Source organism: Elgaria multicarinata, chromosome 7 (assembly GCF_023053635.1).
Source record: "Elgaria multicarinata webbii isolate HBS135686 ecotype San Diego chromosome 7, rElgMul1.1.pri, whole genome shotgun sequence".
Taxonomy (NCBI): domain Eukaryota; kingdom Metazoa; phylum Chordata; class Lepidosauria; order Squamata; family Anguidae; genus Elgaria; species Elgaria multicarinata.
The window spans coordinates 63169113-63184242 of NC_086177.1; the positions used below are offsets into that span (position 1 = coordinate 63169113).

Here is a 15130-nt window from a genome sequence, read left to right on the forward strand (position 1 = left end):
GCATGTGCAGAAGCAAAATGGGTACATTCTGAAGCAGGGCAGTTTCAGCTGTGACACCTGCAGCATGTGCCAGGAGCTGCAGCAGCAACAGCAGCAGCAGCCTGTGCGCGGTGCATCTTCCTCTCTTCAGAGCGGTAAGCAGCAGCAGCAGCAGCAAGCAGTTCCATCTCTGTGCGCCCCTCCTGCTTTGCACTGTGTTTCAGTGGGTGCATGGTGACCTTACAGAGTGTGCATTACCTCACAGGTAAATATCAGCTGATCCGCTGTGACAGCAGCAGCAGCAGCAAGAGCGGCAGGAGCAGGAGAAGCCAGCAACCCACAGAGCTTTTCTGGAGGTAGCAATCCATTCATTCCTTCACTCATCTGGTCCCTCATTTCCCCCTCCTTTTTATCCTTTTACTCCGCTTACCAGTCAAAGGCTTTGCCAAGGATGCTGAAGTCTCCATTATGGATGGCTCTTTCTACTGCAAAGAGTGTGTAATTCGGAGTGGGGGAGGAGTGGGGGGGGGAGGGAAGAAAAGACGGATATTTCTCATCCAAAATCAGCATCAAGTGTTGCAATGTACTGCAGTGCCAGTGGAAATGGCTTGGGGGGGGGGGGTAGGAGATACACTTGGGGAAGGGGTGAGGGGGCAATTCAGCCTGTTGCCAATTTAGAGATACAAAGCTCTGTGTCCTGATTTGTGTGTGTGAGAGAGAAAAACACACACCGGGGAGGAGGAAGCTGAAAACTACCTTTATTTGGTTTCTTGTTGTTGATTCCTCTTTCCAACGATGTATGAAAGAGCGAAGCCAGAGTTTGCCCTCTGTTAAAGGGGGGGGGGGGGAATAGTGGGGTCAAACCCTGTAGGATTTAAATGGAGGAGGGGAGATTGGAGTGGTGATAACTTGAGGTGAGCAGGTCTGGCATTGAATGCTCTCTTTTTGGCAGCGTCAAGGATCCTTGCTGGCATCATCCATTTCATTACAAAGCTAGCCAAGGTATGCATTGAAGTGCGGAGAGGGAGTCTGTGTGTGTGTGTGTGTGTGTGTGTGTGTGTGTGATGAGGAGCGCAGGCAATCCTATATACAGGCCTGTGATGACATCATCTCTCTGACTTTTGCTACACTTCAGTCTTTGGGAAGCTGGTTTGCGTGCGTGTGGGAGAGCCTAATAGGAGCGGCTCGCTGTATTCAAGACTGAGATTTTATACCTGCAGTATATTCCATTTTATGAGTTTGATATAATTATAGTACATTCTTGCTCAGAGACTTAAATAAACACAGTGTGTGCAGACGGCAGCTTGTGAATGTTAATATTGTGGATTGTATCGCCTTTGCCTTTCGTACTTGCAGCAGTGTTTATTAGCTCTGCTAGTGATTTAATACAAATACTTCCACTGTGGTAACTTGGTAGGAAGCTCCAGCTTCACTTTCAATTACAAAAATAGCGGCATAAAGAATGAAGTGTCTTTGACAATGCCTTGTTCCTGTCTGTGTCCTTTGCTCACTTGCTTGCCCATTCACAAACTTCAGCAGCTTCGAATGGTTATTTGAGCTGCTGCAGGTTTTCTCAGAAATAGTACAATAGGTCTGCTTTCCCCAGAAATAGTACAATATGTACAATACAAAACTGTTCTTTAAATATTACTAAAGGTGCTATGAAGCACTTCGTAAATATGTATTATGAACCCTTTAACTACCATTTATGACATTTTATGCGGTGTTTAAAGTCCCTCAGGAGAATAAATGTCACCGAATAAATCCTGAATCCCAAACGTGACCAAGGAAGTTTTGAAAGATTTCTGAAAAAGCAAGACTAAAAACAATGCTGTGGTTTTCTTTGATAAGAGCCAAACAAGCTGATATTCTTGTCTATAGTTGCTGCATTTTTCTTGTTAGTAAGAGCATGCAAAACATTTTTGCAATCTGTTTTTTTAAATCTGCAGCTCTAAGACATGTACAGCACAATACTGTGTATGTTTACTCAGAAGTAAGTCACACTGTATCCAGTGGAGTTTACTGTGTAGTAAGTGTATAGGATCCCAGCCTTAAACTTTTAACACCTTCAGTTAGATTTTGAAAGTTTTAGCCAAAGTCTGGGCATATCACATTACTAATAATATTGGGCAAACCCAGTAAAGGATCTATTGCATTTGTGAAACCCAGCATGCTGTTTATTAGTGGGATTGAAGCAGAGGTAGAAATATATGGAAAATAGCTACTATAGTGTGTTGCAGGAAAATAGTACAGAGATCTGTCGTGCCTTAAAGGCTGTTTTTTTTAAAAAAAAATACACAAGCTTTCAAATATAAGGTCTTACTTCATCTGATACCTTGAAAGTTTATGATATCCACAGTAGTTATACTCAAAGGTGAATTCAAATAAAAATTATTTGTTTCCAAGCTTTTTGCTCCAGAAATCCATTGGTGGGATTGTTCAATGCCCTATTCTACAGTCATTGGTGATATTCCCACAATAATTTGGCCTCAGTATTTATTAGTGTTATCATTCGGGGGGAAACACCTCAAACGTTTTCTGTGATAGATGAACTGGTTCCAGAATATAATTGGGAAATCTCTTGATTCTCCAGTGACATATACTCTTTTCATCTATGTCAAATGACATATTCCTAGCTTAACAATATTCCAGCCATTACCATCTCTTAGGACTGTGGACGTCCGTTGCAAATTCCCACACATATCCAATATTCACAGTAAATGCACTGAAAGTAATGTATGCAAATAGGTTATATTTAAATAAGGTTCTTTATTCTTTGTTTGTGGCTTATAATTATTGATAAGATGTAAATGAATACATCTTGTTCTATTTAAAAAGAGTTCAAGAAAAATACGAATTCAATTAACCCTTCGCAGTATGTTGCATATATGAACAGTGAGTGTTACATGGACTAAACTCTTGTTTTGTACGCAGGATGTCTAGATGTAATAAAGGACATGTTGTATAGAAGAGGGAATGATAGTATGTGCAGTGTTTCTTACTCCTGCATCACTGTGGCATGGCAAGTTTTAATTCCTGTTTTGAAGGTGTTTTAAGGCACAGAAACCTTGTACTTCATTGCACTTGTCACTGTATTTGTGTATATATTTACCCTTTTAAAGTACATATTTTTCTCAGGAAGCACTTACAAGTTAATCAGTGATATAAAGCTACTTTGTTAAATGTGTTTTACAATATACACATTGCCTGGTTCTAGGGTTTACATGTGTTTTCTAAAGATGCTTCTGAATGCTGGCTTTTTCACTCACGATAGTGCCAACTCAGGAGGTTGAACAGGAAGTATCTCAAAGGACTATAGGTTTAAATACTTTAATAGTCACCCCGTTTCCTTAAAGAATTCTGGAAACTTTCATGTTGGGTAAGTGGAGAGTTGGGCTTGTGATCTCTGACAAATAATTTCTGCACTTGTATCAAATTATAATTCTCAGAATTCTTTGGGGGAAGCTATTACAGTTAAGCTGGTGTACCACTGATATAAGTTTGTTATATAGAGATGCCTGCAGAAGAAGTAATTTCTTATGTAGAGATTTGGTGCCATTACAGCAGCTGGTTAAGAAACACTACCAGTGAACTGGCCAAACAGGTTCTACTAGCAGCCAATTTGAAGTGGCAATAATCAGTAGCAGAAGGGTCACCAAAATGTTTGCATGACTGGTTATTATGCCTGTTGATTCAGTGCATCTTCTGCCTCAAAGTGTCTAGAGGTTTAGATAGTTAGTGATGGGGAAGCCTGTACCTGTTCAGTTACTTCCTGTTATGCAACTATTAGAGACAGAGGCCTTAGCTAGACCTAAGGTTCATCCTGGCGTCGTCCCTGCCTGCTCCCGGGGTATCCTGTGTGTCATTTACATGAACAGGGATGACCCTGGGACGATCCTGGGATAAACCTTAGGTCTAGCTAAGGCCAGAGAATCAACGTGGTGGCAACCCAATCTGGTCCTCTTTGTGCATATTCAGTCATTTGCATATTTAGATCACTTGAATATATTACTTTGGGTGTGGAAATGACAAAATCAATACATGGATGATTATAAAAGATTTGGATAAAACGGTTCAATAACAAACCAAGAATAAAACCACAGTTCTATTCCATATCACAGTGTGATATGGACATCACACTGTTGAAAAAGAGGTTCAACAGGGTAATAAATGATTTGAAAGAAAGATTTTCCCACTCTTCCTTGGGTACTTAAAATGGGGGTATTTGTTCAACAATGTGTTTACTCAATTAACAATTTGTTCCTGTGCATGTTTACTCAGAAGTAAATCCCATTAAGTTCAATGGTGTTTACTCCTATGTAAGTATTATATCATTGCAACCCCTAACTATCCTTCCATGATGTCGTTGTTAGTATTGTAGTAGTATTAATGTGTACTTTGATTTTCTGCAAGAGTATTCAAGATAGCTTACAATGTCAGTCACAATAGAAATAAACAGCATAAAAACTACCACTACACCTACAGCCAATAACACTGAAACCAGAAATTGGAACAAAACAATGAAGCAGTAGTAAATTCTAGTTAATAACCATCTTTTGAATGGTTCATCATTAAAAAAAATAATTCACACCCATTTCACTAGGATTTTATCTGTTACTGGAACAGTACACTTATTCCAAGCGTTACAGCTTAGTTTGAAACTACACAATCCATGGAGGTGGATCTGTGTTTGTCATTGGGTAAACATTCAACAGGAAGCTGCCAAATTTGGCTGCCAATTTGCTACCTGACCAAGTTTAAGATTTTGGTGTTAACCTAATAAGGCCTTATAGAACAAGGGACTGAGTTACCTGAGAAAACATATTTTGCCATATAGATCTGCCCAGCCATTGCAATAATCATTAGAGGACTTCCTGTTTGTGCCACGTCCCACAACCAGAAAGAGGGCTTTTTCCATGGTGGCATCTACTCTCTGGAATACTCTGCCCCCAGGAATAAAATACACACCTACTTTGATGCAGTTTAAGCGCATGTTGAAAATGTTTTTCTTCTCCTTGGCATTTAATGATTTATGTTGCCTGTTGCTATGATTTTTAGTTTATGGGCCGCTGATTTGTTATATAGTTGTACTTTGTTTTAGCTGGAATGTACACTTATATGGAATGTTTTATTGTTGTCTGCCTGGATAAGTTGAACAGGAAGGCGGTATATAAATATTGGGAATAAATGATACATGTGTTTGCCAACACACATTTATTGTATTAACTTTTTACATTTGTAGGGATACAGTTAAAAAGTGTAATAGATAGAGTGGCCCTAAAGTCTACATTAAAAGATTAATGCAAGGAACATTGCATGAAATCAGAGCCCTCTCTTGTTTTTCTTTTGTTGAGCATAAAATAAAATTAGTGTCTGTACCTCGTGAAGGAGGAAGTCTACACAGAAACCAATAAAACCACTATATTCCTCCTTTAAAATGAATCACATTATAAATCTATGCTACTTATTTTCTCTCATTTCATTTCAATAGTTTTCTTCTTGAGAAGGAACAAACTTCAACTTCAGAGCTGAATTTGTTCTGGAATAACATCTTGTTTCAGCTGATTAAACTCTTACGCTCGTAATTTTGTGGTGTAAGCATAGCTTGCACACTCGTTATTAACAATCAGCTGCTTAACTCTACCGCCAAGCATAGCATGGTAAATCCTAATAACTATGTTTGGAATGCCTGTGCTTTTTATTAATTATGTAGGTTCCCACCCACTCAGCATAGCTGCAAAATATATGTGTTTGTGGAATTTTGCATGGCAATTAATTGTGACATGAGACTTAACCGTTCATTATAGCAGGCTCATGACTAACTGCGCAGGATGCCATGTGTATGATCATGATTTTATCATCTAGCAGAGAATCATGGACTTGGGTCGCCAGTTCCATTACTGGAGTCATTTCAGCATAAAATAGGCACACTTGAGCATTGATTCAAGTTTTTTGTATCTAAAATTATATATTACATTCATCATGATCCTCCCAGGGGATATAGGGTTGTGAGGAACCAAAAGGCGCTACCCTCATTTATTAGCCTTCCCCAAAGAACAACCTATACAGTCCAGACTTTAAAGAACCAGTGTCAAACCAACCTCTTTCAGCCTGAGGGCAAAAGTCAATTTCAGAGAAGCTCTCAGGGGCTGCACTCCAGGGGTGTGTCTGGCCGAAAGCAATGGGGAGCCAAGGGCAAAATGGGTAGGGCCTAAATACAAAAAACAAAACAAAAAACACCCACCCACATATTTTAACTTCAAGCTTTTATTGTTGGTAACTTAGGCCATAGCTAGACCTAAGGTTTATCCCTGGATCATCCAGGGGTCAAACCTGTTCATCTAGGTGACACACAGGGGATCCAGTGTTCAGGCAGGGGCGAACCCTGGATGATCCCAGGATAAACCTTAGGTCTAGCTGTGGCCTAAGCCTTAGGTGAAGCATTTCAACCTTTTAGAATGGTGAAAAATGGTGCAAAAAACCAGGACAATGGTGCAAAACACTAGGAAAATTTCCCCAGTGGGAGATTTCCGCCCAATGTTAATAGCACCTTCAGAGGGGGGGGTGCTTTTACCATTGGAAGGAAATCCCCCATTGCTGTCAATGAGGGATTGCCCCCAAAGCAAATACCAGCTTCAGATGGTCATTGCAGAACCTCCTCCTCCCTGCCCCAGTTGTCTTCAGAGGGAGGATTTTCCGCCATACTGCAGATGAGGAGAAGGCCCTCTAGGCCTTCTGCAATCCTGATAATTATTCGTGCCCTGCCCAGCTGATGCCTTTTGATTTTTTAAAACCCTTGCATGTTAAATGAGAAGATACATTTAACATCACGACTACTTTGGCCCTCCTGTTGGAGGTGCTCAGCATGGGACTCCAACATTCTGTACCCTTGTCAACAGAATTCAGAGTATAGCATACATGTGAGCTTTGGTGATCGTAACTCCGGTGATAAGAAGCAATGTGCACACACAACAAACAGCCAGGAAGAACAACTAAGTAGCATGGGTATATTGTTAACACATGTCTTCTCAGAACCCTTATAAGTACCCTGCCTCAAGTCTCAAGATATAATGCCTCCCCCACTCCCCTGGAACCTTAAATATGCGACTCTTGCAATTGGGACCGCAAGGACAAAATACCCTACGCAGGTAGGCAAATGAAGGGCAACTTGTCAGGGATGGTGAGTCCATGCCTCGGACTATTACTCCTGCACATCCCTACCATACAGATGTCTACTATTCCTCCTCACTGCAACATGGCTAAACATTATTAGCCTCACTCAATAGACTGGCAGTGTTTCCCATAAAGGGAAAGTATGCACTGTGTAGAAAGAGATTCCCTTTGGCTATGAACTCCAGAATGTAGGTAAGCTCCCATCATGCACTGCTGAATGGAATGAGAAGCAAAGCTGTTACTAGTTACTGGGAAGGGTAACACCCTGTTCAGGTATTATTTACAGTGCTAGCCACAACACACAAGCAAGGAACTGGGTCATGTTGAGTAGCTTTGCCCCCAACATCATGTGCATCAAGTAGTGCCTCCCTCAGACTGTAACGGTTTAAGTCATACCTCTGTTGTTATGATAGTTAGTAGCTACCTCCTTTCTTCTTACTCTTGGAGCAGGGCCGGGGTCCTCCACCATACTATACTACAGCATGGTTGAAGTCTGCAGTTGACCCTACACAATGGCACTGGAATACTACCAAAGGAGCATTCCTGTAGCTCAACATCTTCCTGCATCTCCGTGTTTTCTGATTGTACGAGAGGTGCTAGCTGAGGGGCAAGTTATACCAAGACAACATAAAAACATAAGAAGAGCCATGCAGAATCAGACTAAGGGTCCATCTAACCCTGCATTCTGTTCACACAGTGGCTGAGAAACCCACAAGGAAGACACAAGTGCAATAGCACTAATCCACTCATGAGAATAGCCAGTGGCTCACCACACACCATGAGCAGGGTTGGGTGGCTGGTGGGGGTTGATGTACATTCATCTGTCTCTAAATATAGATGGCGCCTAAAACTTCTTATCTTGCTATCAAATGTGCCAGGACTCTTTACATGTCTGTTCTATTGAAAATTAGAGGTCCGACACTAGACATGTTCTGCTGTGCCTTCACAATGTGTGTTTTATTCTCTCCAACTTGTACGTTGTATTGTGGAACATTTACATTATTCTGCAGGACACTCATGTATGGAGGCTAGGGTTGCCACTACTTTTATTGGCCAATGTTTATTGTCTTTGTTTATTGCACAAGGGACAGAAATTACACAGATGAACATTTTTCTAGCATGTAGATCAATAGTTGGGAAAACTTTACTACCTACATTTGTGTGTGTGTGGTGGTTAAAGGTGCAGGAGCACCAAAAATGGTGGCAACCCTAGTCAGCCCTAATCGAGAACTCTGCTTCAGAACAGCAGGTTGGACTGTGTGACTCTGATTGTGGGTGAACCTGTTGGGCCAGTCATAATTATGGTTTGGAACACCATTTTGCGTGTTTTTCCCAAAGGTGCAAAAATACAGGTTTTGGGCCATAGCTAAGCTTCCCCTTGTCTGATCTGCTCTAAATTTTGTGCATAGATACCTATGGTATTTTGCTAGCAGATTAGCTAGACTTCATGCACAACTAAGCTTTTTATGGGCTTCTTGGATGGAGGTTAAGCACATGTCCGTGGGGAGTTTTTCTAGTGCGTAGGCTATGGTAGAAGTTTTTTGAGTGTGAAAATTCAAGAAAAAAGAGTGAGAAGGCATGACTTTCGACTGATAAGGTCCCAGAGCCCTGCAATTCAAGAGTCGCATGTGCATCCCAATGGGTCCTTGCCCTTAGTCATTTGCCACACATGTGCTGGTCCCTTTGCTCAAAATGCATAGTGTAATGGTTGAAAAAACAGTTCCCCAGCTTTTGTGTGTTTAGTTCAACCACTGTAGGTTTTGCTACTGATCCATTCCAGTCCTCTGATGCCATGTTAATGCAATGTGACTGTAAAGCTACAGGAGAACTGTAGCGCAGTGGTAGAGCACATGCTTTCAGTGCAGAAGGTCCCTGGTTCAATATCTGACATCTCAAAGTAGGACTAGGAAAGAACTCTGCTTGGAACTCTGGAGAGCCACTGCCAAGTCAGTGTTGACAAAACTGGGCTAGATGAACCAATGGTCTTACTCAGTATAAGTTACCTTCTTATGTCTTGGCCCTTTGACCTTAGCTCTTAGCCGTTTGCATGCTACTTCATTGCTTCTATGTCCTCTCTTGCTGTGCACTGATAGTCTTTTAACCTCAACTAGTAAACAGTTATAACATCCATGAAGACTCTAGGGCAGCCTAACCCAACCTGGGTCCCACCAGGTGTTTTGGACTACAACTCTCAGCTTTCCTGGCCATTAGTCATGCTGGCTGGGACTGATAGGCGTTGGAGTCCAAAACATCTAAAGGGTACCAGGTTGGGGAAGGCTGCTCTAGGATGACTAGCATCAGTCCATATATGAATCCATTTATAAAATAGTCATAAGAAGGATACAGACACTGACATTAAAGTAGTTATTAGCATACATGCACCTATAGTACTGCAGGGGAGCATATTTCAACAACCAAAAGCATTTGCATGCTACAAGTGGGGTGTGGATAACATATGCACAGCCACTTATTAATGGCATTTTCCCACCTCTATAAGTAGCTATAGGTTGTATGCAGGATCTGCCTTCCGTGAGAGGAAGGACTGTTTATGGATGGTCCCTCTGTCTGATTTTTAGGGACATTTGCACCATAGCTCACCCCATTCAATAGGGTCTCCTGACTTTCTGTGTAGCATTTACAGGGGTTTGGAGGAGCTGCCATGAGAAGGAAGGAGGAGGGATATTCAGTGATTCGGTGTAAATCTGGATTGAACCCTTTAGCAGTAACTGCATAAGGGGGAGTATCCATAATAAATGAAGTGTTGCCAGCTTTTATTTGCCCTTGTTGTGTTTTAACAGCTCTTTGCACACAGAAATTTACCAGATGTATCTTTTCCCATGACCATGCTAGGCCAAGTTTCACCTCCTTCATTTTTGTATCTCATGCAGTTGTTAAAGACACAGAGGGTAGACACCCCCAAATAGGATTGACCAGTTGAATTCTAGTTGGATGGCAACCCTGGTTGGCTCTCTAGTATCAACTGGGAAATAAAAGGGTAGTACCACATTAGGGAGACCATATGAAAAGGAGGAAAGGGCTCCTGCAACTTTAACTGGTGTGATGAAGAGGAAATTTCAGCAGGTGTCATTTGTATATATGGAGAACCTGGTGAAATTTCCTCTTCATCACACCAGTTAAAGTTGCAGGTGCCCTGCCCTCTTTTGTATCTAGTCAGTCTAGTATAGCTTCTGCAGCTTTAACTGATGTGATGAAGAGGGAATTTCACCAGGTTCTCCATATATACAAATGACACCTGCTGAAATTCCCTTTTCAATACAACTGTTAAAGATACAGGAGCCCTGTCCTCCTTTTCATATGGTCACCCTAATGTGGTACTAGCCTTTTATTTCCCAGTTGATACTAGAGAGCCAACCAGGGTTGCCATCCACATGGCACATAGCCTTCTGTGGACATCAGCATTCCACTGATGGATAGTAGGCTGCAAATGTGAATGATGAACTGTATTTTATTACTGGCCTATTTGTCCCTTAAGACTCCCAACTAGAACCAGGTGTGACATTTAACTTTATTTCTGCCTCTCTCATAAATGATTCCCATGTAGCCATTTGAACATTGAAATCTGAAAGAGAAGAATCCTCTTGTGTGTCTTCCATTCTTCATGGCCAAAACAGACATTACTTTAAATGTGTATCTAGCAGGTATGGCTTCTTTTCATTTTACTGTAGAGTAGGTGGAGCCCCACCCACCACACCACAGTCCAGATTTTGAAAGTCCTCATAGCTCCCTGCTCTAGGGTCCCAATCCAGATCAAGGCCCCTGCAACTACTCTGGAGTAAAAAGAAAAAAGGGGAGAGACATAGCTGCTAGACACACATTTAAAGCAATCTCTGTTTTGGCCCTCAGAAGCCATACAAAGAGAACTCACGAGCTGGCAGAAGACCTGAGCCTCCACCCAAAAACCATCCCATAAAGGAAAACGTTTTGAAGAGTTAGTTTATTATATTTACCACAGCAGCCATTCCTTACTGAGCAAGTGTATAATTTTAGTTTCAGTCCAGTGAAATCCACTCCCAGAGAGTTGCCCAAAGCTATCTAAATATTCCTGTGAAACGGAAAGATAATCTCCTAGCGTGTAGAGTGATGATGAAGTGGGAGCTGGAGGGGAATTCCACAGCAGCACTGTGGGAATTCTTGGCTTGGTATGGCCTTGGACTCCTCTCCCAAGGTTTAAAAACAAATATTCAGCAAACAAATGCATTGGATCTCTTTCCTCTTCATGCCGGCAAATTCTGGCTTGGCTTTGTTGTCAAAAATAGTAACAGCAATTAAAATGTGATGTGAGAGCAGTTTCTAGAAAATGATCTGTAACTTAAGAGTCACATAATAAGGGTTGCTCCTGACATGATGGGAAAACTGGAGGGTGGGGGGACCTTTTAGCATTACATTGGGATTTTCAAAAGGTCTACAAGCAAATCTGTTCCCTATGCCACAACATTAGGGCCAAAGTCTTCATTCATCTGAGTAGATGCTAAAGCTACAAGATTGTGGATGCAATCCTAGGTATCTTCACATTCACAGTTATACCTGTGGTCACAGGATGGAGACAAGAGAACATAGGGACATATGAAGCTGCCTTATACTGAGACCGTGGGTCCATCTAGACCAGTATTGTCAACATTGACTGGCAACAGCTGTCCAGGCAACAATCAAGAGAGTCACAAAGGCTGTTTGCATGGATACTGATGCTGCATCTCCTACTAGGTGTCACAAGTAACATCAATGTGGAGCCACACAAGTCATGCTTTCAAGTTTTAGTCAAAATGAGGCAGGTTCACTTGTAACCCTTGCCTTAACCCTCAAGTTAAAAGTTCCTGGTGCTGGAGTCTGCTTGGGTTATGACATCCTCTAACATGAAAACCCTGGAGGAAATACACTCTGCACATACTTAGAGGTATGTGCACATACTTAGATGTACCTTTATCAGAACTCATTATGTTCTGGGGCTGAACCATGGTTTCAATCAAGGTCTTGCATCTCTCATTAAAGTGTGGACTAGACTTCATTCTAATTTTTATTGCTATAAGGACATTCAAGATTTAAACTTTTGAGTTTGTTCATGGCAATTAAAATATGAAGTTCTCATTTGGAGGGAAGGGATCTCTTCTCTTTATTTTCTTAGGGTGCTACATAAATTTAAGGCTTAGGGAAGCAGGATAGCATGGTGACACCAAGGAGTCAAACAGCTCATTGCCCTAATATACATCTGAAAAGCCTGGAACTCCATGACTGCAAATGCCATCCTTGGTTGTAGTGTGTTTTCTCTCCCCTTTTGTGGTGCTTAGGAGAATAACTGGTGAAATGCTCTAAAGAGGAACATTTGGTCATCTCAATTTCAACTAGGAAAAAGTAACTACCATCACTTGGGATCTGTCTTGGGGAAAAGCGAACCTCTAGCACACCTTACACATTTATGAATAACTGAGCTGAAAGTAACTGGGCTTTTTGGAGCCATTAATCAGGGAGTGCCTGCAGAAGCTTGAACCAAGCCAAATGTAGAATGAACTGAAGATACGTTTTTATTGTTATTTACACTGTGAAAGGATGGATTCTCTTGGGGCAGGAGAGAAATTGTTTGCTCTGCCTCAGTTGTCGCTGGAGAGAGAAAAGAGGACACAGTTAGAAAATAAACAAGTTGATGTTTTCTGCTTTGTACAAAAAATTCAAACAACAAAAGAAACTATAGAACACCACTTCATTTTCACCCCAAACTAAAGTAAAGTTGGCATGTTACGATCATTCCTTGTGCCGTATAATGATCACTACCTTATGGGATAAAATAAGTATTGGTGTGATCTTATATGTGTCTACTCTGAAGTAAATATATTTGATTACAATGGTTTAAATGGGTATAAGAGCAGAGCCTGAGAGTAGTGATGAACTGTGCAAATCAAATTGCAGCGCCTAACCTATCTTTGCTGGTGGCGGTTCTTGGGATGTGAATTTATCACTCTTATCATGTTAAAATTTATGGAATTATCAATATCAAATTTAAAATATAAACATTTTGAAAATACATTAGGGCTGAGTTGAGATGTTCTCCCATCGCCACCCTGTTTACAGGTGGTAAACAGCCCCCCTGCTCCCTGCTTTTTGAGGAAATCAGGAAAACAGAGACAGAAGTATTTGCCTCTCTTTGCCTTTCTTACTGTGAAAGCAATCACACTCCCTGCTGCTGCTATTGGGTATCATTTCTTTCTCCTGTTTTTACTCAGAAGACACCAGAGTGAGGGTGGGAAGAATTGCTCTCACTCTGATTTGGCTTCATGTTGACATAATGAGATTTGGCTATGTTTGAAGCCAAATCTGATTGAAGGCAATCCTTCATACACTTACTGTGCTGTCTTGGGATAAAAAACAAATAAGAGATGTTACCCTGTATGATTGCTACTGCTGCTAGGACCACAAAGAGGTAGCAAAGTGATACATGAAGAGTCAGCAAAGAAGAGGAACCTTTCACCTCTCCCAAAGCCCCCACCCCCATTTCAAGCCAAAAAAGTTTGATTATGAACTTTCAGCTCAGCTCTAATATATATCCATGTGCCATGTCCATGTGCTGTCCATCAGCACATAATAAGCCTTTGAACAGGGATTATTACACTCCTCAATTTTCACAGATGGAATATTCTTGTGTATTATTTCTATAATTTGACATATTTGGAAATACATTTTGTGATGTCTCATACATATTCCTTCCTTCCTGAGGCAACTTCTGGAGTGTTTCTGTGCACAGAAGAATTAGGTAGAAAATTGTGTGCCTAAATCATTTGTACATAATGTCCTCACCTGATAACCACTTATTTCGATTTTTCTCTTTCATTGTTTCTCTGGCATGGAACATTCTCCTTTGAGGAATGCTACTTTATTGGTTGTAAGATTTTGTGGTGGTAGTTCGTTATTTTGTTGCTAAAATGTTTTCCAGTGTGGACCCCGAAATGAAGCACAAGTTTGTCATAGTCAGATGTGCTTATCAACATTTCTTTTATCTTTGAAATAGTTATTACATGGCCTGTGAGTGTCAACGTGTGACCATGCAACATGGAGCATGACAGGAAGATGGATGTTGGCTTCCCATCAAAGTCCATCATGTTTTGGCAGTGATGCCTCAGTAAAATGGCTCCACCAACTTGTTACTGGGCAGGGTGCCATCCAAACAGAAGGACATAAATGAAGACAGCCAACAGGCCACGAATGCATGGCATTTTAGGCATATATGTCTGCATATTAATAATCTAGAGAGTTTTTACTTAAAGAATAAAGGCTGCTCTCTGAACTGAGAGGGTGACCTTTGAAAAATAAGATCCGAGATAGTTTTTTGAATTATGAATATGCAATGCCATGAAATGGCTACTATTCTTCTTGGGTTTTGTTATTATGCGCAGCTGAGGTAGTAAAAGTATAAGAAAGCTTTGCAGTCCATTAACTCTTATCCATTAACTCTTGATGCAACAGTAAGACATCAAGATGAAAAATGTCATTCATTTAAATATATGTTCTGCAACTCACCATAGTGAAATTTGTGAGGCCTATCAAAGCCCCTAAATGGCATTACTTATGCCAAGTGACCATATAGCTGAGTTTGAACCAAATGCAGAATCAAAAGTTCCAGGTCTTAGTAGAAATAAATGGATGCTTCTCCCTCATGAAGTATTAAAGGCTGCATGTGTGTATACCTTTGTCATATGATGCAGGTGGAATGGCCATTTGTCAACCATCAAAAAAGTATTATGATCCTAAGGGGCTAATAATTTCATGTTGCATGCAAAAATGTGTGTAACAGAGGTCTGCTACCTTGTTTTAAAGATACTTTGAAAGAAGCAATTTGAGGCAACAAGGATGGGTTGTTCCATATTTAACACAATAATTTGGCACAATACTTCCATGCTAGCACATGGCCGGTGAAGTGTGGATCATCTTAGCAGGATTGGGAGAAGAAATGGACAGAGTAATGGGCCGGATC

The 15130-nt window shown here is 41.0% G+C and overlaps 1 protein-coding gene across 4 annotated transcripts in view; it reads left to right on the top strand.

Moving 5' to 3' along the window:
- Nucleotides 1-206: 206 nt before the first annotated feature.
- DTNA (dystrobrevin alpha) overlaps nt 207-15130 on the top strand; it is a 232960-nt gene continuing 218036 nt past the window's right edge. For 3 of the 4 annotated variants that reach the window (XM_063130691.1, XM_063130692.1, XM_063130689.1), the window contains exon 1: nt 207-335. In XM_063130691.1, the coding sequence (XP_062986761.1) occupies nt 211-335 (125 nt within the window). In that variant the 5' untranslated portion in view covers nt 207-210. The remainder of the gene's footprint in view (nt 336-15130) is intronic. The other variant, XM_063130690.1, reaches the window with a different exon arrangement.